The sequence below is a fragment of the Panthera onca genome, chromosome D2, assembly GCF_046562875.1.
Source record: "Panthera onca isolate mPanOnc1 chromosome D2, mPanOnc1 haplotype 2, whole genome shotgun sequence".
NCBI lineage: Eukaryota > Metazoa > Chordata > Mammalia > Carnivora > Felidae > Panthera > Panthera onca.
This window is the reverse complement of record NC_138349.1, coordinates 6,185,335-6,212,216: the sequence shown is the minus strand read 5'-3', so window position 1 is coordinate 6,212,216 and position 26,882 is coordinate 6,185,335. Positions and strand designations below refer to the sequence as shown.

The 26,882-nt window shown below is 45.8% G+C and overlaps 1 protein-coding gene across 2 annotated transcripts in view; it reads right to left on the bottom strand.

Moving 5' to 3' along the window:
• Nucleotides 1-26,882, bottom strand: part of ADAM12 (ADAM metallopeptidase domain 12) — a 347,656-nt gene that overhangs the window by 274,425 nt on the left and 46,349 nt on the right. For both annotated transcript variants that reach the window (XM_078434959.2, XM_078434958.2), the window contains exon 2: nucleotides 26,720-26,856. In XM_078434959.2, the coding sequence (XP_078291085.2) occupies nucleotides 26,720-26,856 (137 nt within the window). The remainder of the gene's footprint in view (nucleotides 1-26,719; nucleotides 26,857-26,882) is intronic.

Here is a 26,882-nt window from a genome sequence, read left to right as displayed (position 1 = left end):
TTTAAATGAAAATTAAAGGCAGTTTCCAACAATAACAAGAGAGAGAGGAAGTATCTATAACCCGGTCAATGAGCACGTAGGCGTTTACACGTTGCTCACGTCCACTTCCGATCGCTGTCACTTCTAGTGACATATTATTCAAGTGGAAGAAGCCCCATGATCCCAGCCCTGGGTGTTCCTGTTCAGAACTGCATCACTAGAGATAGAGGCCAGACGTCTTTTGGCTGCACCTGTTTCTTTGTTTTCATGTGTTCATTCAACAAATCTACAGAGAGTCTATTGTATGCCACGCACTGTGCAGGCACAAGGACCACAGAGATAAAGACGCCCACTTTATGGATGAAGGAGAAACCCTCCGGGAGATTAGGCAACTTGCTCAAGGTCACCAGGCTCGTTACCGGCAGAGCCGAACTCTGGTTCTATTTCTTTGGCACAAATATATATATATATATATATATATATATATATATATATATATATTTACAAAACAACCCTGACTCTTAATAAAAAATAGCACATAGATGAATGCTAGCTGGAATTTATGCATGCTCTTCTTTCTAATATTTTATTGCTGTTAACACACGGCTTTTTTCTCTCCTATCCCTCCATCACTGTTACTCTCTTTACCAACTTCAGATTATTCCCTTTAACTCTGTTTCCTATTCTCCAGGCCTTTGTTGTATAAAATATTCTGAATTTATTCATGAAACGTGCAGTCTTCTGTTTCAGATGTCAGCATGCCGCATTCCGTGACTGGAGGAATTTTGCTAGGATCTCTAACCACTGAATGCTATGCACCATATACAGCTGCTGTCGCCTCGCTCTGGCCGAGAGCTGAGGTCAGGTCCAAGGTGGCCTAGAGAAGAAAGAAGGAGACTGCTGCTTCCCTCCGCCTGCCTGACCCCATCCCACCCCATTAACCTTGGTACGGTGTTGTGGTGATACAGCCGAGAAGGTCAGTGCTTCTGCTGTCACTGGGGCCCCTTCCCGCTCCCCGTTACCACTTCAGTAGCTCTGAGCTAAGAGTTACCCCCCTTGACCCAGGCAATAACTTCTGCACATATCTGTATCACAACTTGGAGGGGAAGATCATCTTTATAGAGCAATGATCGATCACATGTTTATATATAATATTTGGTCGACACACACGTTTAGAACACTGAAATTCCACTTCCGTGATTCTAATAACGTAGACTCTGACTTTAGTTACTACAGAACGTATTAATAAAGCATCTCACATTTTATTAATAGGAAACACAAAAAACTGACCTGACTGGAGAATCGAACTCTAAACAGACAAATAAAAATAGCTTTTGAAAGCCCTGACCTAACAGTCTCTGCAGGTTGCGTGAACAATTCTTCTCACACATCTGCAGAGGAGGTGCTTGCTGGTCACATACAGAGGCTGCTGGCATATTTCATGAGGGTCCACAACCTCAGCGTGACGAAAAGGGCCAACTTCTGAGGGGGCCCAAACGTTTCCTGCCAATAAGTCCTTCCCTCTCCATCTGCTGGATAAAAACCCAGTATTCAAAAACAAGCAACTGCTTCAGCAGGTAGGTTGAAATCAGTGGTTACAGACCCGGGGTGATTCTGTCCCCAGAGGACATGTGGCAATGTCTCAGGACAATTTTGGTTGTCATGACTAGGTGAGGGGTGGTAGAAACCAGAGATGCTGCTGAACATCCCAGAAAGCACAGGACAGCACGGCCCCTGCCTCCCATCGAAGACTTCCCCTGTCCAAAATGTTAACGGTGCCACAGTTGAGAAGCCCGGGTATTATATTTTTCTTCAGAAATAGCAGTATTTAACCAGACAGTCTATAACTTAGTAAGTACTAACAAACTCCTCGACTACATAGCACTCTTTCTCATTATTTTATTTAAACATGTAGACAGATGTGTTACGTATTTTTAAGACCACCTTTGAATGGGAGAAAGCTGACCAAAATACAGCTACATTCAATCTACATCAGTGTGAATGTAGATTCACACGGCCCTAGAAATGACGGTACATTGGAAAAGAGACTGATACGTATTTAATCCGGGGAGGTTTTCTGTAAGAGACAGTCTTCAGTTCTCATGAGGGCGTGCTGGGGAGGGAGGAAGGAAAACTTTCATGTTTCTGAGTCAAATGTGCAAATCCTTGGAGACAGTCAAAAGGAAGGGGGGGGGGTGAGGAGTCGGGTGGTTGATATGGCTGGAACAGTGGATTTTGGGAGGGGGAGGTGTATTTTTTTCAGATCAAGACTTGTAGGGTGTGACCATTTGGCAGGAAGATTTGAGGGCAATCATCAAAAGTTTGTATTTAATCCTGAGCAACAGAAAGCCGGGGGCCACCATGGGTTCACTGAGAAATCCTCAGAAGAGGAAAACACATTGGTCGAGTCTCTTCTCATCCAAGTAGATGACATCGCCCTTTGTAAACACTGTGGTCTTTCCTAATTTCAAGGAATAGTTAATACTCTGCCTCTTTAATCCTAGTTCATACTCTGTGACCCGGGCCTAATCACTTAATCTATTTCAAATTTAAGGAACGTACGTGGATACCACGTATCATGACCATGGGACAGCTTGAGCCACTTAAGAAAAATTTCAAGTACAAATCGTGTACAAAAACATCCTGGCCTTATCTAAAATTTCAACATTCTCCGGAGAAGCAACAATCTGTAGTGTGTTCTCCAGAGGGATTCTCAGGGTCATCCAATACTGATGCTTAAATCAAATAATCATTTGGCTTAATTCTTTTATTGTTCTTCAAACCCGACCCCCACATGCTTTCATCTTTCCAAACTCTTCATGCTGCCTCACCAGGTTTGTTTCTGTGCCAAACTCGGCAAGCACAGCCTCCAGCCTACAGACTATCTTTCTATAAGATGGGGGCTCAGATTAAATCCTCACTAACTTCTTATTGCGATCACAGATGTGCTTCTGGACCCGTCTTCCTTTTGCATGCAATCTCATGGACTTTGGGCTGAAGATAGAAAGTCAGCATTTTTTTAGAAAATAATTGGCCTTTTATGATATTTTGAGGATGACGAATGAGTTTTAGCACAAACAGAAATTATTTTAATGAAAAAGAACGCAGATAGATGGGAAGAATTTACCCCTTGCATGAGGACACTTAGGACAATGAGTAGAGAGGCCTGAGGTACAGGAGGGCAGAAGAGGTCTTAAGAGTTTGAAATGATCTCTACCAGTGTGAGTAAGAGCACAGTTGTCTCCTGTCTAAAGTCAGTTTGTATTCAGTTGTTTTTAAAAAGGAAACCACCAATGAAGAGAATCCTGTTATACTCAATTATAAATCACCAATGAAAAGTGACTTTCAGGGGTGCCTGGGTGGCTCGATCGGTTGAGTGTCCGACTTCCACTCGGGTCGTGATCTCGCCATCCGGGAGTTTGGGGCCCCGCGTCGGGCTCTGTGCTGACAGCTCGGAGCCTCGAGTCTGCTTTGGATTCTGTGTCTCCCTCTCTTTCTGCCCCTCCCCCACTCGTGCTCTGTCTCTGAGAAATGAATAAATCTTAAAAAATTTTTTTTTTTAAAAAGTGACTTTTAGAAACAAAGAGAAAGGTTTTTAAATAGGCAACACACACCATTACCAAGGAACAATCTTTCCAGAATTATAAATGTCTGAACTGTATTTTTGAGTCTCAATGCAATGAAATCCTCATAACTTCCTAATTCTACTAGTTGAATGCACTGGCTGTAATGCTAGGAAAAGAGTGATCGATACAAGAGAGGAGGGAGGGAGGGGGGGACACACCTGTGGAGCAGGCTGGCGCTTAAGGATAAAAGGAGAATATAAGCCAACGACAGAGCAGAGTAAAAAAACTGAGGGCTCGGGAGGGCACTGATGTGTGGCAGACATAGGGGTGTGGGAAGGGGGGCTGATGTGATAATTTCTTATATTTGATGTGCGAAGCACTTTTACAACCGTGAAATTAATGGTTAAGCACAAGGGGACCACTGCTGCATCAGGCAACATAGATATTCCTTTTCACATGTTGCTTGATCAAATCCCCATTCATCACGGTGTGCTTTTCATCCTTTTGGTCTTTCCAGTTGCTCATACTAACCTATATATGTCCCTAACAGAAGAGAAGCTGTTGTCATTGTTTTTGGAAAAGGGCAAACATCTTTGGGCAGCTTTTCTAAGCAAAACTCTCATTTTCCCCCTTATTAAATTAGTCTTGATTAGTGGCAACAGTTACATAACTGTAGAAATCTGATTAGAAAGAGTAATGTGACAGCTGATACAAGGGTCCCAGGTCGTTTCCCAAGACAGGTCATTAAATTCCTCCCTAAGACGAGAAAATCCACATACAGCACCTTCTGCTTAAGATACTCAGGACAACTAAGAAGGTCTTACCCTATTCTTAGTTTTTGGGAACATTCTGAGGTAAGGTATAATGGTTTGAGCAAAACCAGGGAACATGGGAAAGGAGATTATTTCTATCCAGCAGGACAAGGAAACAAGAACTTTGAGTACTGGCCTCTAAACACACACACACACACACACACACACACACACACACACACACTTTGAGACAGACTCATGGTGCTCAGCAAAGCATCTTTACCCATGGTGGCTGGTGTTCCTTAATTAACTGCAACATAATGCCTCACCTTGCTTCTCCTAACTAGGCGATCACCATTACATTATACTTCAAATTGGCTTGTTCACAGGAGGGTGAAGACCCTAGACCAAAGATAGACTTCATTCTCCCACCATGGTATAATATTAGACAACAGACTATAAATACATTAAAGATGTATATTAGTAATTCCACAGGTTTTCTCAATCACACTTCCTCCAGAGATTAAGTTGTAATGCCGTCAGATATCCATTATCCGGGATGAATTCACTTCTCTCCTCTACACTGAGAGTGGTGCTGGTTATGCACCATTCTTGGGAGAATTGAGAAAACAGACACCGAACTCATTTTTTGTCTTCTGTGGTTCAGAACTGTGAGAAAGACTCTGTTTCACATAAACGCCAAAAATGAATAAATAAGGCAATAAACAAATGAAGACAAAGAACTAAGAAACCAACCGTGTAGAAACATGGAACACACACACACACACAACAAAAAACATGCCAAAACTCTACATTAATCTAAAACAAAGTAGGAAAAATAAGCATAAAACCAAATGGAGAAGTAGAAAATAAATAGCAGCTGCTACAATAAGAGGCAGAGGTGGTCAGACTGAAAGAAGCAGGACTTAACTAGATGCTGTCAGCAAGAAGTCGACTTTAAATATAAAGATAAAGATAGGTTAAAAGCAGAAGGATGGAAAATGACAGACCATGGAAAGTGAAATACTATTATTTGATAAATTGGGTTTCAATTTTTAACAATTCTTCTCCTTGAAAGACATCATTAAGAAAACAGATTTTCTCACAGGGTGTGAGAAAATACTTGCAATGCAAAGATTTTGTATCCAGGCCACGTAAAGAACTGTTACCACCCAAGAGGAGTATAAACAACCCAGTTAAAAATGGGCAAAACACTCTGAACAAACATTTACCTAGCATTCCCTCAAAAATATACTTGAATGGCCAACAAGTGTATGCAAAAATGGTCAGTTCCATTAGACATTAAGGAACGAAAACCACAATGAGGTACAAATATTCATCCATTAGAATGACTGCAATTAAAAAGACTGAGAATACCAAGTGTTGGTGAGAACTGTATCAACAGAATGCACGCACACCGCTGGTGGGAAAGCAAAATGGTGCAACCACTTTGGAATCCAGTGTGACAACTTCTTAGAAATCGGAATTTCCATTTGAAATGAGAATTTCACTCCTAAATGTTTTCCCAAGAAAATATGTCCACACAACAATTTATGTGGGGATAATCATAACAGCTTTTTCCTGATAGCTCACATCTGCCCTTTCAAGATGTCTTCTCATTTTCTTCTTGCTAGCATATTTCCATTCAAAGTCAAATGAAAGTCTTAATTTTGCTCCTTTGAAAGTCTTTTTTTTTTTTCCCCTCTGGATGTTTGAAAGATTTTCTTGCACTTTAATTTTCAACAGTTCTATGGGCTTTACTTTGTATTTATCTTCATTGGAACTAAGCTTGATTGAGCTTCTGGCAAGTATGGGCTGATTCTCATCACTTCTGAAAAATTCTCAGCCATTATTTCTTTAGAGGATGCTTCTGCCCCAACCTCTCTCTCCTTTCCTTGTGGGAAACTTCATACATGCAAGTTGGACTTTTGGCTGTTCCATATGCTAAGTTATTTTCTTTCCATTTGTCTTTATCTGTGTTTTATTTTCTTGTATTGCTCTGTCTTCAAGTCCGTTATTCTTAACTTCCTCTGTTTGCATTCTGCTGTTAAACTTTCCAATGAATACTTTAGATAGTGCTTTATTCAGTCAAAGGCTGTCCATTTGTTTTGTATACTCCAAACTGTTGAATCTCTACATATTTTTCTCCATTTTTAGCTTTTTCTTTTTTAAACCATACCAATCCTAATTATTTTTAAGTCCTTCTCAACTAATTCTAGTATCTGGATCATTCATTACACTGCTTTTATTACTTGTTTTTGTTTTCTGATTGTCAGTCACAATTTATGGCTTCTTTTTGCATGTCTAGTCAATTTTTATTTCATGACAGCTATTGTACATGAAAGTACCACGGAGGCTCCAGACGATATTTTTCACCAGGGAGAGGGCAGGTTGGACCAATGAAATCAGTCCCTCACCTGCTTGGAAGTTGAGCTGGGTCAAGGTTGGGTTGCACTCTTAATAAGACCCAGCCCACCTCCAGTGAGTGCCTATGCCTTGAGAGTGACTCTCCTAGGCTTCTGATGGAGAGTCTGGAGGTCCTTATAGACCCTGAAAGACTAGAAGAGGTTCCTTTCTATCTTTTGGAGTTTAGAAGCTTACTCTTTAGCTTCCCTATCTGTGCAAATTTAAAATCTGGCATGAGAGGGGAAACCAGTCACGTGATCGTTGCAAGCCTCATTGCTCTTGCTGGATCTCATCCCTGAAGCATGGAGGATTTTACCCCGCCTTCCCAACCCCTTTTAAACCCCTCCTAAATTTACGTGTCAGTTTATACTACTGAAGTCAAGGAAACTTGACAACAACACAGACCTTTTCCTTGACGACTTTAAACACCCCCAGTAGTGAAATCTTACTTTCACTACTGATTGACTTAGCATTTTTAACGGAGAGTATAAAAGTGAGCTTGTATACAGTCATGGTTTAAAATTAATTTGGGTGTTGAGTAAGCGCTATTTTGACTACTTTTTCCAAATGTTAACTTTCTATGTGAGGAAATGCGCTCAAACTATAGCCTAGAAGTTCAAAAATACCCTCTGCAAAGTGACTGATGCCTGGTGTACTTTATAATGGGGTGACACTGGAACATCTCTTCTCAGATAAGAAGTATTATCATCTCATAGTTAGCAACCGAAAATAACAGCTGTGACATGTTGATGTCCTTCCAATATTATATCCATAGCTGAAGGTCAGACCTCATCACTTATCAGCCCAAGAATGATGCACGTCAGCTGTCATGAAGCCTCATCTGGGACAATCGCAGAGATGCATTTATACAGTTGAGTAGACGCTTGCCATTTTTTCCTGCTTCTCTTCCATTCTCCTCTCACAAGTCCCAGAACCCAGGGTTCTTTTGGGGAATCACCACTCTCCCGTTCAGTCTTTGGGATTATGGTTGACGATCTCCTCCTCCCCATGCCAAAGGTGAACATACGGCCCAGGCTTTATTCGTCACTTATTCCCTGCTTCTGGTTACACTGATCATTCCCAATGTAGACACATAACCCAAATTAGTTCGCAGAGACTCAATCTGAGGACTCATACTTTGCAAAGGATGAGAATGTCTGCAGCTGGCGTTGCAGAGAAGGGGATACAAGACTGGAGTTGTTGGCAGTCATCTTACCACTATGAACTTAAGGTCTCTCTCAAAACAAAGCTAACAGGAAGGTGCTAAGAGATGTAGAGAACAAATGCCAACCTTGAGGACATTGGTCGAGTCCCTGGATGGAGCCTATCATGGCTGAAGCCAGGACATGCCCCAAGACTTTTCAGTTAGGGAAATAGAAAAAAAAATCGCTGTTCAACATAAGCAGGCTTTAGTTGGTTTTCTGTCACTCGTAACCAAGAGTCAGTTTGTTCATCAGGTAATTTGCGACAATGGATCGTCCTTCTTAGCTACAGTCCATTCTAAGCTAGAGGCTAGATGGTGAGCTGGGTTCAGAGGGTAGAGACATAGTTAAAGGGCTCCTACTGTATTACATGAGGTGGGAATCCGTGCTTAGGAATTGGCTGAGTCACAAGCCAAATATGGGCTTTAGCAAGCCACTCAGCTTTCAAGAGGAAACAAACAAACAAACAAACAAACAAACAATTCACTTCTGAGGACTAGCAGCTAGAGAGAATGGCGTAATGTCCAGACTGAAATGATCTAAGACAATCGGAAATACGGACCTGAATCTTGCAGAAGATCAGGGCTGGTGGTGAGGACTTTGTCACAATAAAGGTGAGGGTAGCACCCCTCGAGAAGGTGAAGGGTTCTAGAGAGAGAAAGCCATGAGAGGAAGTAGGCAAAAGACGGGACCTCGTGAACTGCACAGATTCAGAAGGCTGGTGGGGGGAGAACAGGAACAGCAAAGGAGGTAGGATGAGAATAAGGGAAAACCAAGAGCCAAGAAATCCAGGGGGCAGCAGTTGGAAGAGACAGAGATCAGCAACTACAAAGACCCAAGAAGCTAAAAATCCTACAGACTACGAGAAGGGCAAGGAATTCACCGACACCATTGCCTACCTTGCCAAAAGTTCTTCCAGGCAAGTGGTAGGGTCAAACCAGGCTGCCACAGTTACCCAGCAAATCCAAGGTGAAAAAGCAGATTTCAGGAGCCACAAGCTGCTTCTGAAATGGCTAGTGGCTGAGGCAGGGGCAGAAAGGCAGGAATGTAGGGTTAACTCCAAAAAATAGAAATGCCTTGACATTGCCTTTGATTGTAAATCACCACTGGGGATGCCCTGTCTCATTTTCAACAGGAAGCTATAAAAAACTGACTCCATTAATAAAGGTGTAAGGCTATGATGCAAAGTAGCACATGCCCAGGAAATTTATCAAGAGCTGAACTATGTCTGTTTGGGGAGAAGCGATCAAAATATGAAACTGTGGGCTATGACGAGAAGAGCTACTACAATTTTGCTCAGCAGCTACTGTGTATCCTAAAAAGATGAGGTTCCTGCCTTTAGGGGGTGTCCATCCACACTGAGGTTCACTAAAAGACAAAAACCTCCAGGAAGCCTTCTCCGAGCTGTATCCCTGAAATATTACAATCCCACGTGCACTGGATTTTGGGGTCCTTCTCGTTCTCCCCATGCTGGGTGTGGTTCCAGCACAGTCGTAGGAGAAGTGTTTTCTTTAGGCAGGTTGTCTCTTCCACTGGGCTGACAACCCACGGGGGAGGGATGACATTTTATTCATCTTTATGTCACACAGTGTGGCACAGAGCGGATGATAAGGCTTGCCAGATTTAGAGAAAAAAAGACAAAATAAACACAATCTAGTTATATATGGATGGCAAATTCAAATACCTCATGGGACATACGTTTAACTCAAAAGCTATTTGTGGCTTATATGAAATTCAAATTTCACCGGGCACCCTGTGTTTCATGGGGCAACCTTTCACATTCTATCCATGTTTGCTGAATGAAGGTAGCAGCGTAACCGGGGAAGGAGAGACGGAGAGAGGGCAGTTCACTCCTTCTGAACCCATTCTCCAAAGACGCTGATTCAAAAAACAGCACAATGCTAGAGGTAATACACTGGTAGTACAGTTAAGACCACAAGAAGAACTGGGGAGATTGGGTGGCTCAGCCGGTTAAGACTCCAACTCTTGGGGCATCTGGGTGGCTCGGTAGGTTAAGCATCCGACTCCGGCTCAGGTCATGATCTTGCGGTCTGTGGGTTCAAGCCCTGCGTCGGGCTCTGTGCTGACAGCTCGGAGCCCGGAGCCTGCTTCGCATTCTGTGTCTCCTCCTCTCTCCGCCCCTCCACTGCTCATGCTCTGCCTCTCTCTGTCTCTCAATAATAAATAAATGTTAAAAAAAAAAAAAAAAAAGAGTCCAACTCTTGATTTTGGCTCAGGTCATGATTTCACCGTTGGTGGGATCGAGTCCCAAGTGGGGTTCTGCACTGACAGTGTGGAGCCTGCTTGAGATTCTCTCTCTCCCTTTCTCTCCGCCCCTCCCACACTCTCTTTCTCAAAATAAATAAACATTAAAAAAAAAAGACCATAAGAAGAAGATGTGAGAGAAGGACCAAGAAACCTGTAGCAGGAACACCAGCTGGGGGACCCCACGATGGGTGGAAGATGGGTACTTGGGTATACCTGCCCCCCACCCCTCCACCCCCAGGAGATCACAACTCCTGATGTTAGAACCCGACTGTGCCTCTGGATGAATGTGGCCGAATTTAGAGCATGGTCTCCCCTCAACACACAAACACTAAAGGAGAAGCACTATGTACAGCCAGGTGGTCTTGGCCACGTGGTTGAGGGATTCAGAGACCGTGGGGTCAGCAGAGCCTGGGTGGTCAGGGAAGGCTTCAGGGAGGAGGCGTGCCTGTGGTGAGGCCCGCGAGAAGGAGGGAAACACACACACAGAAACCTCTTCTTAGGTTCTAACTCTGAATCCTTTGTAATTAAATCTAAAAAATAAGCCAAACATGAGACCAAGATCGCGGCCGCCTTCCTTAAACACTAGGTTTGTTTGTTACTTTAGCCTTTCCTCTGCCTCAAGAACAAGCGGCTTTCCTGTCTTCTCCCAGGAGACGATAGTTTCGTCCACCCTGTTGGGATCGGCGCGACTTAGTTTCTCACAAACCACGAACCGCGCCCTCTCGTTGCAGGCCGCGTTCACCCGCACCTGCACCTGCGTGGACGGGGATTTGCAGTCGAGGCTTTGGACTTGGTGTTGGCTTTCTTCCTTTCAGTGGACGCTTTTCCCCCAGTTCCCTGCCTCCCTTCTAGGTGGGAGGCGGCCGCTTTTGTTCAGTTGAAGTCAGCATTCTAGCTTGCTACTTGGCTTACAGTTTCTGTGGGTAGAAACTTGGCTCAGCTCAGCTGAGAGGTTCTATCTTGTGGTGTCTCAGGAGGGTGCAGCCGGAGGCCAGCGGGGGCCGCCGTCACCCGAGGGCTTGACTGGGGCTGGAGGACCTCCCGCAAGGTGACACGCTCACACACCCGGCTGTTGGTCGTGCCCGTCGGCTGGACGACCCACCCCTCCACAGGGCCGCTTAAGTATCTTCAGGGCGTGGCAGCCGGTTCCCCCCCAAGTGAGAGGTCCACGAGACCAAGGTGGAAAGCGTAAAATCATATGCCGTCACTAGCACCTCATTCTATCGGTGACACAGACTAACGTCGACTCCGTGGGGGAGGGGGCTTCAGAAGGGCAAAGATAATATGGGAGGTTGGCTCTCACAAAACCAGTTCCGGAAATTCAATTTGGAGAATTCAGAAGATGCTAACTGGGGCCAATGTCTCCCTCCCTGGAAATAGGAGGACATTAGGACCTTGTAAGGAAGGGCCAGATGCCCAAGAAGACGATGCAAAAGGGAGGCAGAGAACACAGGGGTCTCATCAACACCATCTGCTTCAAGGGGTTGGCCCTAGCCACCCCCACCTATTCACCCTCCACCCGTCTACCCCCCATCCCTCATCTACCCACCCACATGGCATTGGTACTCCTCACACAAGCTTCTGTGGTAGACTCTGGGCAACAGTGGTGAGCAAAAGAGAGAGGTCTCCACCCTCTTGGAAGAGACAGTCTTGTTGGGGAGGCAGACATACAAGCATATGAATAAAATGGCGAGGCACGGTGTGAAAGAAACAGAGAGCAAGGACAGCAACTAACCAAGTTGGTACCTACTTACATGAGATGGTCGGGGAAGCCTTCCCTAAGGAGGTAGTTTTGAGGCAGGGCTGAGGAAAGGCTCTCCCGACAGGGATCAGATGGGTGATGGAGGGCCTCACGCATGGAGGCCAGGAACGGCCACTCACAGGAGGGCTCCTGCGGCTCTTACGGATGGAATCCCAGAGGAAAAGGCAAGTGTGGAAGAGGAGACCATCAACTCTGTCTTAAACAACTTCAAATAGAAGGGCTGGCGTTTGCAGCACCTCCTTGGGGCCACTAGAGGAGAGGTGGGTAGGGAGGGAGCCACGCTTGGAAGGAGGGGGGGGAACAGAAGTGCCAGGAATATGGAGGGGGGAAAGCTCGTCTGATTGCTGGAGAGGAGGCCGGATGTCCAAGCAGAGGCAAAGCAGAAACCAGGCAAGAGTGGGGTGAGGACAGGATACGGCAGGAGGCGGGCACTCTAAAGGGAGTTTTCAGGCAGACGGAATAGAGCAGGGATAAGCATGAGGGCTGCAGGCCAAAGCCTGGCTTCTGTTTAGAGCATCATCTCAATGAGGCCACACCGGAAAGGGCTCTGCTCTTCATCCTGGACAAACTGGGAGCACCATCCACTTACAAACCGGGGCACGCCTGAATCAACCAAGAGACACGACATATAGATTTCCGGGAAAAGCAGACCTGCCTAAGAGAGCATCGTTTATACCAACATTTTCAAGCATTTGAAAATGCAAGTACCTGAGGGAGATCCTTGACTGTGAACCTATCTACGGAAATGATTTTTTTTTTTAATCTTTTGTAGCCTTCGTCAAACCTAAATGAAAAAGCACTAGACCAAAACAAAAGTCAAGGTGAAAGTAAATGAAATGGAATAATTGAAAAATAAGGGACTCTTAAAAATAAATATTAATTCAAACATCTCTGGGAACCTACTATGTGTCAAGTACCAACAGACTCTGGAGATACTGATATGAGCTGTGCACAGTATCTGCCCTTAAAGATTTCACACTTTGCCTAGGAAACCAACAAGAAAATCAACTGTTATGTGTGGATAGCACACACTATGATGGGCATACTGCCCGGGTGCTTGGGTAACATAATCCATGATGGGGGTACTGAGTGCTTGGGTAACATGCGCCATGATGGGGGTACTGACTGCTTGGGTAACATGCACCATGATGGGGGTACTGACTGGGTATCTGGCAGCTAACCAGAGGGTGACAAGGGGTTGTGTATGTGAGTTCAGGAAAACCACTGTCTTGGTCTGCTTTACAGACAGGGGTGCTTAAACAACAGATATCTATTCCCCACTGTTCTGGAGGCTGGAAGTCCAAGATAAGGGTGTCAGCATGGTCGGGGTCTTGGCGAGGGCTCTCCTCCTGGCTTGCGCATGGGCACATTACCACCGCATCCTCACAGGGTGGAGAGAAAGCTCTGGTCTCTTCCTCTTCTTATAAGGACACTGATCCCATCCTTGGGGCCCCAGCCGCATGACCTCATCTAAACCTAATCACCTCCCGCAAAGGCCCACCTCCAAAGACCATCGCACTGGGGGTCAGGGCTTTAACATGCAAACTTTGGAGAAACAAACATGCAGTCTGTGACGCCAACCAAAAAAGGTAACTTCTGAGATCAGTCCAGGAACATGGAGACAAGACGTGGTAGGGGAGGCAGGGTCCTAGGGCAGGGAAGGAAGGAGGGTGTAGAAATACTGTGCAGAGCAGAGGCGGGAAGCCGAGCCTCTGGGGAGCCGTCAGGGAGTTGGAGGCGAAGCGCAGTGCGAGGAAGACGGAAGGGGCTCAGATCACGGACAGACGCGTAGGCCCCCCATTAAAGGCTTGGGTCTTCTGCCGAGAGAAGTGGGGGGTCACTGACGTTTTTTAAACAGTTCCGAGACACAGTCAGATTTGTGCTGAAGAAACACTCATTCTGCAGAGTAAGGGTGGATTTGAGGGGCCAGAGAGTGAAGGATCCACTGAGATGCTACCCCGGCACGTGCCATTAGAAACCAGGTTTCTGAGAACATTTCATGGCACGGGAAGTATAAACAACAAAACGGCCACCACAGCGAGTCTCGGGATGTAGCACATACACAGTTAAACACCACCTTTGCAATAGCTGTCTCAACTAGGTAGTTTTTAGGGTTCCTGTTTTTAATGGGGAAGCGGAGGTTCAGAGAGGTCACGTAACTTGCCAAAGTCACAGAGCGAGGACGACCATCCTGTGAGCCGTCAGCTCTGACAGCCTCAGTGCTGTGGACACGGCATGCAGAAGACAAGAGCCCCTAAACCAGCTCTCGCTCTGGTCTCCTCACAGGCCTGGCACACGCTGTCTCTAGCAGGATCTATCTATAGCCTTGCCACCACTTGCCTCCCTAAAACGGATCCTCTATCTCAAATCGCTTCTAAAACTACTGTCCCAAGTGTCACCTGACCGCCCAAGATCATAGGCGGCTTCCCAATGCCTTTGGAATGGAGTTCCCACCTTCTTAGCATGGCATTCAAGGCCCTGCTTCATCTGGAAACCCCAATCCAGATAGTGCCTTAACTGTTACAGGTGTTTAGGAGTCATTTGCAGGGCACCTGGGGGGCTCAGTCAGTTAAGCGTCTGACTCCAGCTCAGGTCATGATCTCATGGTTAGTGAGTTCAAGCCCCACATCGGGATCCCTGCTGTCAGCACGGAGCCCACTTCTGATCCTCTGTCCCCCCCTCTCTCTGCAATTCCCCTGCTCTCTCTTTCAAAAATAAATAAACATTATTTTAAAAAAATTTTTTTAAGGAGTAGCTTGCAAAAACAAACAGAAAACTTCAATTTGCCACCCAACATGGACGATGCAGAGCAGGTTTCCAAATCTCAACCAGGATCTTCTGGACAGAAGGACACAGAGTCGCGGAGGGTTTCCACGGGCTGCCTCAGTTTGCACAGAAGCTAGAGCCTGTCACTTCCTGTGTCTTCCCATGTGATTCAGAAATACCAGCAAGGAAATCACAAGGCGAGCTCCTCCAGCCTCGGCAGCTTCAAATAAAAGAGCTAAATCCATTCGCCGTGCCGGCTGTAGGAATTTCTTGAGAGGGGGTGCCTCCGAGGTTAATGCGTAACATCTCCAATTTCCCGTCCGTTGTAACCGACAAAAATACACTCGACGTTCTGTGTGTGACTTCGGGACGCTGTTTCTGTCCTTCCCCACTGACAACCGATGCTGCTTGGGCAACTGGGAGCGAGATGGGAATCTTGGTGTCGCCCTCGGGCCTCGGAGGGCGACGGCCCGTTTGTGGTATATGCCCATTGCAGGCGTTTTCCTGTGGCAGCTGCCTTCCCAGAAACGTGTCCAGACTGAATGAGACGAGGCCCCGATACCTGCTAATGAAACAGCAGGCTGGAAACACTCGGCTCCGGGACTCCCCCCGAGGCTGCTCTGGAGGTGAATCTTAAAAAGCTCCCTTCTCCCCTTACTTAGGCTGGGAGACAAGGGGGTCTACGGACCCGGAAAACCTCACTGTCCCCGAACAGCCCAGACGTGAAATCTGCAAGCCCACCAACGCCTGCTCTCCGGGCTCCAGATGAGCAGGGACACGTACGGAGGCGGCCAGTGCCAGGCCAGCCAACAGGTCCCAGGCCAGCCAACAGGTCTCAGGCCAGCCAACAGGTCCCGGGGATCCGACGGCTTCCCACGTAGCCCGCCTAAGACCAAAACCAGCGAGAACTTCTGGCCATGCACACACATTCCCGTCAGCCGAACAGGCATGACCAGAGATCATATATATGCTCAGTGGTCTTGTTCTGAACTCTAAAAGAAGGGACTCGATTTCAAAGGAGCCGCGAGAGAATTCTCTACCCCTTCGTGGGCTCTCGACTCTTAACTTACGCTTCACCTCCCAGAGCTCTGCTTGAGCAAGCTTCCCAGTAGCTCTGCCAGGAAATTGCCAGTTTTTAACACATTTTTTTAAGTATCTCCAGCACCCAGCATGGGGGCCTGGAACGTGAGGGGTTCTCAATAACTCCTTGCTGATTAAATGAGTATACGGAAAGAACTCAGGGGAAGACGATGTTTAGTCGGTAAAAATTTTTCCCCTCAGAAGTGAGACGTCAACAAGTCTTAGATGGAATTCTACCGGATGGTGCTTGTTCCTGGCTGGGCCACCGGGCTCGGCCGCCAAGCAGATGGACTTTCACTCCTCAACTCTGGGGATCCGATGGCCCCAGCCCCCCTGCAAGTGAGGTAGGGCTTAATTTGCACAGCTGTGCACAGCACCCCTGATGAGGTGCTCAAGGAGCATCTATCGGAGGGAGAAAAGAAAGAAACTGTGAGAGGTCTTCAACTGTTTTCAAATGAGATAACGTCTTCTCCGATGACAGACGGACGCATTTAGAGAGGTACACAGCACACTTTTCATTCCCGTGCCTTTTATGTGGTTGCGAAAATAATCAGTATATCAAGCACGAATAAACTGTGAAGTGTGGCTGTTTCTCCAACTAGGCTGAGATCTTTCGTGTAGACAGTGGGTGACCGATGTTTGGGAAACACAGGTGTGAAACATGTCACCTGCATATACAAACGTAGCCCTGGTGACCCAGCAGCGATGGGACACAGCATATGCATAACATTTTCGAATTTGGGCTGTCTGCCCTCATACCTTCAGGGGTGTCCCCTGTGAGATGCCATGGGGCTAATGCATGCCAGGAAGGCCACGGAATGGAGCCCAGCTAATGGCTCCCACGGGAAGGGGGAATCCTAACAGACATAATCTACAACCCTGGGCTCATTAGCTGTGCTCTCACCAACTCCGTTTGGGTTTATGACCATGTCTTTAAATTACATGCTCGGAACATTAGTGGGTTCAAGCAAAAACAGACCCTTACTACCTTCAGTGAGTAAAACTTGCAAATGAAAACGGTTACGCCTGTTGAATAAAATCTTTTTGTGCGCCACTTTTAGGAAAAGGTCAAATAAATTTCCGATAATTAGCAGAAAGACGGCCTTTGAGGCAGGGATCAACTCAGGGAATCTGAAAAGCCAGAATTAGGTCAACTGCTGGAGAGTAGGGCATTAATTTCTTAAAATAACATTTTAGGGAAAATAACTTAATGATTAGGTTTGATTCTCAAGGATTGATTGAGGTTACTGAAAACAGTCATTCATCATTTTTGGCTGCGTAGGTATAGCCACAAAAAGCCAAACTCCTGGTGTATTTTCTCTTATGTAACTTTTAGAATTAAAACTCGAGCACCTGGGTGGCTCAGTCGGTTGAGCATCCGACTTCAGCTCAGGTCACGATCTCACCGTGTGTGAGTTCAAGCCCCACATGGGGCTTGCAGCTGTCAGCCTGTCAGCACAGAGCCTGCTTCAGATCCTCTGTCCCCCTCTATCTGCCCCTCTTTCACTTGTGCTCTCCCCCAAAATAAAGAAATATTAAAATATATATATATATATATATATATATATATATATATATATATATATATATATTGTGTGAAAAGGTATGGTGTGTCCCAGTCTTGACCCAGAATTTGAAGTCTGTTTCCTTAAAATCTAGCAGGAACACACACAACTATTTCCTTACTCTGTCAGCTGAGAAGACCAACAAGTGACACAGCAGTGCGGCTGAGCACACCCAGTGCCCAGATTTTGATGTCTAACACCATTCTCCATGGAGCCAGGGCTCTGTGGGGAAATGGCTGATTTTAGGACTGGGCAGGAAATACAGACCCAGTGCTTCTTGTAGTGACAGAAAGTTGGGGAGTGATAACACACACACACACACACCCACACACACACACACACACACACACTCTCTCTCTCTCTCTCTCTCTCTCTTTCTCTCTCTCTCTCTCTCTCTCTCTCTCCAGGGAGCATGTCAAAGGGACACAGGAGCCAACTGAAAGTGCTCCCAATGGCCAAAGCAGGGACAATTTGAACAATAACATAAATAAAATAGTTTTGGATTACAAACCAGACTATAAATATCCATGAGTCCATCCTGATACAGAAAAATAACTGAATAAATAAGTAAATAGGGAGAGGAGATAAATCTCCCCTGCAGGAGAATTAGAGCTAATTAATGCAGCCACTTCACCCTCTAGGGGGTGGAGCAGAACTGCTTTGAGCATGAGATGTGCACAGTGACGTCCTTCCAAGAATCCGGTACGTAAAGGAGACACAGCTGACGAACATGACCTCAGCCAGACGATCAAGGTCAATAGCAACAGTCATAAGGCCCATCGATAGCACTTGTTATGGTGTAACAAGAATAGTACTTGACTTCTGGGGTCTCCTCCCCAACCTAGGTAAGCCCAGCTCAATCATGAGAAAAAGATCAGACAAACCCCAAGTGAGGAATGTTCTACAAAATCCCTGACCAGTACTTCTCAAAGCTATCAATATCGCCAAAAACGTAAAGTCTAAGAGACCGTCAGAACCAAGTGGCAAGATGATGAGTAAACGTAATGTGGTCTCACAGAAAAAGGACGTTAGGTAAACAACTAAGACAATGTGAATAGGGTACAGACTTCAGTTAGTAATAATGTACCAATATTGGTTCTTTAATTGTGACAGATGCACTGTAACATGAGATAATAGTGGGGGGAACATCGGGTGACGTATGTGGGACCTCCGTACTCCCTTGGTGATTTTTCTGTAAATCCACGACTGTCCTCACATGAAACACTTACTTTAAAAAGTCTAGCAAGAACAGACTTTGAGAGAGGGAGAAGTCAACTTTTCTTCTTACCTGCCCCAAATCTCCAATGGGCAGATTGCTGTAAATACATGTAGTCTGGGGAGACATACATTTCCTTTTGCCCATTTACGGATGGTGCCCATCACCTGTTGTCAGTAGGTGGCTGTTGCCCTCAAGGGGACAAAACTTGGTCCTTGGGGTAGGGGTTGAAAATTCGTAGATATTACTACAATTTGTTTCCTTCTAAAGCTTACCTCTAGCTAACAGATCTTGTTTCTTAGCATTTCATTTCTCCCAAAAGAGAAATATAATTTAAGGTAAGCTAAACTCAATTAAGATTAATTCAAATTAATTTTTCTCTTTAGTCAGGCAATAACAACAAAACAGTTATAAAATACTGGTGTATACCACTCAAAAACACATACCTGACCCTTGCAAGGAAGCGTGCAAGAAATGGGGGCGTCCAGAGCACGTTAAATCAATACGAGAGGAAAATTTCACACAAGCTCTCTACACAGTTATTATGTTACAATCACAGCGCTGTATTCAGTTGGTTTTCACACGATTTTACATACTTGGTTGTAGGCATTCTTGTGATAGGTTTAAAAAAACCTCTCACTTTTTAAAGACAAATAGAATTAAAAAAAAAAAATCTGTACTTTATGGGCCGCCTGGGTGGCTCAGTCGGTTAAGCATCTGACTCTTGATTTCGGCTCAGGTCATGATCTCATGGCTTGTGAGTTCGAGCCCCATGTCGGGCTCTGTGCTGATAGTGCAGAGCCTGCTTGGGATTCTCTCTCTTTGTCCCTCCCCCAATGTGCGTGTGCACACATGTGCACACACACACACACACACACTCTCTCTCTCTCAAAATATATAAGTAAACTTTAAAAAAAAAAATCTGAACTTTAAACTTTGGCTGAACGAACCATCATCACCAACATGACTGTTTCCTGAACCACTAGGAAGGAACCACCATCTCATTGGTTAGGTTCCAACTTCCGAGAAATTCCAGAGTAAACGCATAGTTGAGGGCGTCTTCAGTCGTCGCATGATATAAGACCATTAAACACAACATTAAGTCTCTCTCGGGGAGATACGCTCTTTAGTCTAAACTGTGATTTAAACATCATCAGCCTTCCTCTGGGCACCTGGGTGGCTCAGCTGGTTGAGCGTCTGACATTGGCTCAGGTCACGATCTCGTGGTTTGTGAGTTCGAGCCCCGTATCGGGTTCTCTACCGCCAGCGCAAAGCCTGCTTCAGATCCTCTGTTACCCTCTCTCTCTGCCGCTCTCCCGCTCACGTTCTTTCTTTCTATCTCAATCTCTCAAAAATAAACATTATAAACAAACAAGTCATTAAATAAAAATAAATCATTAGCCTTTCTAGATATTTTCTTTTCTTCTAACTGTCCTCCAGCCCCAGAAACTTTCCTTTTAGTGAAAGAGTTCAGGTTAAAAATCTAAAAAGGCCATACGTCATGAATTGTTACAGATGTGTCATACCAATATAAATGTGAATCACAGGGAAAGTGGGTTGTGGGGTATATGGGGCTGTCTGTACTATCTTTGCAATGTTTCAGTAAATCTAAAATGACTCTAAAGTCACTTGTTTTAAAAAGCACGTATCTCTTATTAAGTACTTATTTAAATTGATTATAACTGGTCACTCATCTGTGAGTTTCTTAAGGGCGGACAGAGGCTCACCCATCCTTGTACCACAGGAAGTTGACCTGGGACCTGGAACACAGCAGACACTCACATGTGCTTGGATGAAGGCAGAAAAACTGAAAACAGAACTCGTCAGACTCCTTTCCTCCTCATACCAAGCAGCTATATACCCCACTGGTCACTGAAACATGGAGAGTCTTACCTAAGAACCATAAAGCAAAAAGAAATTTGTAACTCTGTTTAAACAATGCAAAGCACTCCATCCCCTAATATTACCTAAGTTTGTTATTTTCTTTTAAGATTTATTTATTTTTGAGAGAGAGGGAGAGACAGAAAGAGCACGAGCGGGGGAGGGGAAGAGAGAGAAGGTAACACAGAATCGGAAGCAGGCTCCAGGCTCTGAGCTGTCAGCACAGAGCCTGACGTGGGGCTCGAACGCACGAACTCGAGATCGTGACTTGAGCCGAAGTCCGACGCCTAACCAACTGCGCCACCCAGGCGCCCATAGATTTGTTATTTTAAAAACATACTTTCAAAAGTCCCAGGTCTGTGATGATGCTAGAGGTCTGAGGTGGGGAAGGCGGATGGGGGGGGGGGGGGATCGCAGTAACTGTAGGGATACCTGATTCAACAAGCCAATTTTAAAACAAATGACATTAGGGCCTTGCTAAGAGGGCACAGGAAATAAACGAGCTGGCAGTGAGCCACGTGGAAATGTCATCCCAGAGCCCCTCCTTGACTGAGAGGTGTGCTCCCAAAGGTGGTGGCGGGGACACAGGTGAACCAAGCACAATACCCCGGTTTGCTTCGTCCTTGTTGTGTGTCAGCTGCAGGACAAGAGTGCATAAAAATGCCCTGGAGGGTTGGGAACAGCACTCACATCTCGAGAAAGTCAGAGCTTCCTTGGTGGCAAGACAGCAGGGGAGAACACCTGCCCTCCAAGCCATGCTTTCGGAGTCTGGATTTATGAGCCAGTCCCGATACGAAGCACAAGAGGAAAAAAGCTAAAGATTTTCCTGGGGGGGCGGGCAGCAGGGTGCTAAGGAAAGAACATAAGACTTCGGAATCTGACCGACTGGGCTTGGTCGCCAGACGGGCTACTTCCCGTTCCAAGTGCTTCCGCACCCTGGTCTGCAAACTTACCCAACACCCACCCTGCCAGGCCGCCGGAGCACCCGGTGGGAAATATCTATAGTATGGACATCTAGCTCAGGGGTTGCAAACTACAGCCTGTGGGCCAAGTCCAGCCCATTGCCTGTGAGCTAAGAATGGTTTTACGTTTCTAAATGACTTTTTCTTTTCTAAAAAAAGGAGACTATTTCGTGACACGTAAAAATTCTACTAAATCCACATTTCAATGTCCATAGATAAGTTTTATTAGAACTGGCCATGCCCGATTGTTTAGGCATTGTCTAGGGCTGCCTTGAAGCTTCAAGGGCAGAGCTAAGCAGCTGAGACAGACGGCGTGGGACCCACACAGCTGAGTTACTGACCGTCCAGGTCTTCCCAGACAAGGTTTACTAGCCTTTGGTCTAGCTCCATCCGAAGTCAAGGGAAGGTTCTTAGTAACTGTCCTTATCCTTCCTAGTCTTTCCCCCAGTGCAGTGGCTCTTAAGGGCCAGGTGTTCACCACCTCCCCCCCGCCCCTTCAGAGGACATTTGGAGTCGACATGAATGGAGGGGAAGGCACTACCAGCATCTAGTGGGTACAGGCCAGGGACGTGAACACCCTATGGCATGCAGGACACCCCCCTGCCTGTACACACACAACAAAGAGCGACCCAGCCCCACTGGCAATAGTGCCGACGTCGAGAAGCCCTTCCGGAAAGCCCAGAATGAGTTACGAGAAAGGAAAGAGGCGGACACTCAGCGTGCCGAGCGTGCTGGGTCAGGCAGCAAGGGACACGTTCACATCTCGCTTGTAGATAAGGAAACAGAGGCTCAGCCAGGGCTAGTCACTGGTCCGTCATGATATGGCAACACAGGAGCCGGAATCCACTGTCCCTCCTCTGCTTGCTCTCTGTCTCTCTCCCTCTCAAAAATAAATAAAGATCAGAGAGAGAGAGAGAGAGAGAGAGAGAGAGAGAGAGAAGGTATAATTCAAGCTGGGGTTTCAGGTGTCAGGGACACAGCATATGCCAAGGGTAGCACATTTAGGCAGCAGGCTGCCCTGCCCGGATGACCTCGATGGCTGGGAGGTAGAGTGGGGCCTTCGGCATCGGGACAGCCCCGCCTATAAAGCATCTTGGGCATCATCAAGAAACCTGGATTTGGAGTCAGAGATCATGGGGAGCTTCTGAAGGGGCTGGGAAGCAGGAAAGTGACAGGCTAGCTCTGTGTCTTAGACAAATCACTCTGCTTGCATTATGTATGTCTGTAGCAGTAAAGGACTAATAAGCCACGGTGGGGAAGGGGCATGTGTTAGACATACTGGGCCAGGGGACTCGACAGATGTCTCCAACCTCATGATCTGAGGGGGGCAGGGGGAAGGGGATGACAATGTTATCCTCTAGGGGCTCCTAAATAAAATGGAGAAGATTGACAGGGGCTGTGTCCACTTTGGGGCACAGCGCAGTTAAAATAATTGGGAACTTTCAACCGGAGGCTCCTGGAATCCACTGGATGTCAGGCCCAAATCTCAGAAATGAAGGCAAGGGGAGTGATGTGGGTTTTAAGTCCATATATGTTAGAGAATACGTGCTGGGGTCATCATGTGAAATGTTTTCGGCAGGGCACTTCCCACACAGCAGGAGTTGAGGGGCGGTGGCTAACGTCGCTAGAGTCATTCCTGTGAACAGCCCCCCACGCCGCTCTAGGCGGACAGTGAGGCCACAGAAGTGAACGGCCCAGCCAGCGGGAGCTCTCAGTCAGAAGAAAGTCAGCGGAAACCAACCGTTAAAGGACAAAGCCAAAAAGAGGAATGAAAAGCAAGAATTAAAGACATATGGGGAGAAACAAGAGAGAACAGGGTCTTGGGAGCCAAAGGAAAGTGAGAATTTCAAAGGAGGGTGAATCACTGTCAAGATAAGTAAGACACAGAGTGAAAGGAAGGGCTGGCTTTGGAAGTTGGGAGGCTACCTATGACCTTGGCAAGAACCGTGGTTGTGACGAAGTGCTGGGCAGGGGAGGCTGCTACTGGGGGGGGGGGGGGGGTGGGAATGAAGGGGGGTGGGGTGAACACCCTGCCCCCCCCCCCACGTGAGGAGCAGTCTCCCCAAAAGGGCTGACACAGATGGTTATTTGAAGGAGAAGCAAGGCTCCTTTCGATGTATGGAGCGGAATCTACTTCTGCCGTTTTAATTAGCTGCCATTTGATATTTGATATTTGAGACCCACAATACGCAAAGGGAAGCTTCGGTTGCACGTTCTAATCTGCTTGCCTTTCTATTTTCCATTCCACACACTATTTCCATACATTCGTTCTCATGTGAGCGGGCTGGTGGTTGGACATTTCCTGGAGCATTCAAAGGCTGAGCTCGACGCAGGTCATCTCCCGATTGGTCACATCTTGACATGCCTTCCCCGGGCTTCGTTTCTTTCAAGACATGAAATTGGAGATGGATCCCTAAAACACTTTGTACTCGTAGTATCACCTTCCACTTGTGTAGCGGGTTTTAGTTCCCCGTGTCATTTTGCAGCCATTGTTTCATCGCGCTCATTCCTATAACAGCCCTGAGACGGAGGGAAAGCAGACAGGCTTATCCTCCTGTTATAGACCAAAATAACAGCAAGCAGACAAATAAAATGCCAGAAGCTCTCCAACGCAGGCAAGGTCACGTTCTTTCCCAGCCTCGTCTCTGTCAAGTAAATTATCAGTGGCAATGATGGCTTGGTTCTTCATTTGAAAAGGACCTAATAATATCCCATCCAGGTATATTTCAATCACAGCGGGGAGAAGGAGGTGTGGAATGTGACAGGACTTCTGCCTAAATCAGCTCAGTCGGGTTGACCAGCACTCCAGCACTTTCCGACAGTGCAAGGGTTCTAATCTTGTGTGCTCATGAGAAGCCCCTAGGAGCACTTTATAAAAAGGAAGATGCCCGGGCCTTCCCCAAACTAAGCACACTCTCAGGAAAGACACTGGCTGAACAGAAAGATACAGGAGAGCAAAGAATAAAAGAGCAGAGCAGAAAAGCAAGAATCTAAACCCACAACTCCATATTCTCAGGCACGGCAGGCAGGGGTTGTGTGGCAAAAATATTCATGAATGTAAGTTTTGCATACCTGAGGATGCACTCTGTTAGTGTGAAATGAAATGAAAATGAAAATGTCTGACATGAAAATGTGGGCAGTCATATCTGATAACAAGGAAAGACACACACATACACACCATTAGTCAGAATCCCTATTCTCCCAACAGGTACACGCATCTCCCTCGTGGAGAATTATGGCACGCATGTACGAGCGTGTCGTAGGCGCCCTTTTTCATGCAGGCTCTTAGTGGTTAACTACCACATATGGGCACACATCATAATGACAGAGCCATAAGGCTGATTTCACGAGTCCCATGGCATTATGACAAAATGCTGTTCCCCAGATCACTTAAGTCCCTATTCCCTTAAATAATGTTGGTAAGGCGGAGTCCTTTGAGCATCCCACGCATGTGTCTACCACCTGCATGGTTCTAATCTGGAGGTACAATTGCAGAGGAGCTGAGACAGTCATCAAATAATAATGGTTTTCTCCATTTTCTCTAAAGATGGTGCGGGTGCCCCATAGTCATCGGGTTGTAAGCTTGGCCAGAAGCCGAAGATGTGCCGCCGTGCCTCAAGATGTCCGCAAGATGGCTGGCTGGCAGGAAGGATGAAGCTGGAGGTCAGGAACCAGACCCCACCTGAACTGGTCCATTCCAGTGGCGTGCCAAGAACACTCGTCAGGTTTTGCTCTGATACGCACCCCAGGTAGGGTTGCCAGACAAAGGGCAGGACACCAGTTAAATGTGTATCTCAATAAACAACAATACCCCAAATACTGCATGGGACAGATTGAAAAAAAAAATTCTCTGTTTATCTGAAGTCCAAGTTTACGGGGATATTCTCTATTTTTATTTGCTAAATTTGGCAACCCCCACCCCCCAAGCAGGGAAAGCTTCCATAACGGCTTCTACCCCCCAAGAAACTTTAGATGGTTCCATATTTTTGTATTATTAATTAGCACCTATAAATATTTTATTTATTTTTTATTTTTTTAAATTTTTTTTAACGTTTATTTATTTTTGAGACAGAGAGAGACAGAGCATGAACGGGGGAGGGTCAGAGAGAAGGAGACACAGAATCCGAAACAGGCTCCAGGCTCTGAGCTGTCAGCACAGAGCCCGACGCGGGGCTTGAACTCACGGACCGCGAGATCGTGACCTGAGACGAAGTCAGCCGCTTAACCGACTGAGCCACCCAGGAGCCCCAGCACCTATAAATATTTTAAAGGCATACTTTCTGGTATAGTATGCTTCTCTTTTCTGCATCTATCATAACATCTCTAATTTTTCAGATTAATGACACAATGAAATATTCTTTAACGTCTTAAGTTTTTCTTCCAGGAAACACCATCAATACCACCGCAAGTGACTTATCCGTTGCCTGTTAAATTTGCAACAGTTTCCATGAAACAGAAAAATCCAAAAGAGTAGATTTGGCATCTGGATCCTTTAACCAAACCTCCTACCTTTCCGATTGCTCACTTTCAACCAAAAGCTTCTTTAGAAAATAAATTAGTGATGTAAATCATATTATCATTACTCACATTAAGGGGGCCCACTGCAGCCCTTTCAGAAAGCCACAGAGGATTTTCACAATCTCAACTGTTCTTAAAAAAAAAATCTGTTTTCTATTATGAAAAATAATCTAAAAATAGTTCCGCATAACACAAGGACAAAGCCATCTGTGTGATCTCTCCAAAGAGCTCATATTTCTATAGATTTTTATCACTCTCCAACTGTTCCAACAAGTTCTGAAATTTAAGAAAGTCGCGTAGATTTGGCACCTAAAACTCATCGAAGTATCAAACTTAATCGCTAATGGTTCAATTTTGTATTGTTCTTTTACATCATAGAAGGCTCAAATCAAATATGTATCAAAGTAAACAAAGCACAAAACTGCATTAAAACTCATTACAAACTTTTTTAAAAAGTCACATTAACATGTTTCTACCAATAATCGATAACATCAAAATGTTGATGAAATACACATGAATATAGAAAAATACCCAGCCCTCGAGTAACACACACACAGAAACTGTATACCTGGACACGTTATCACCTGTGTGTGTTTGAAAAGTAACTTTTAGCAGACGTAAATGACGCTGGGCCCCTCATCAAGACTGTCCCTCTACAAAATTTCACTCTGTAAGGATAAAGTCAACATTAAAACAAAGACAAAGCTTGGACCAAAGAAAATGAGCGCAGTTGATGTGATTTTCAAACTTCAGCCATCACACAGTCAAGAAAACGAGAAGAGACAAGACAACTGACCTTTGAGTGGATGCTCTCCGTGGGGTCCCAGAGGGCTCCGTTCAAGACAGAGACCTGAACTATTTCGTAAGCTCCTCCCCGGCCCCTTCTTCCGGCCTGCTGGATGGAAGGTGCTGATTTGCTTCCTGGGTTCACCCCTGCGTCAGAAAGAAAACAGCCCCAT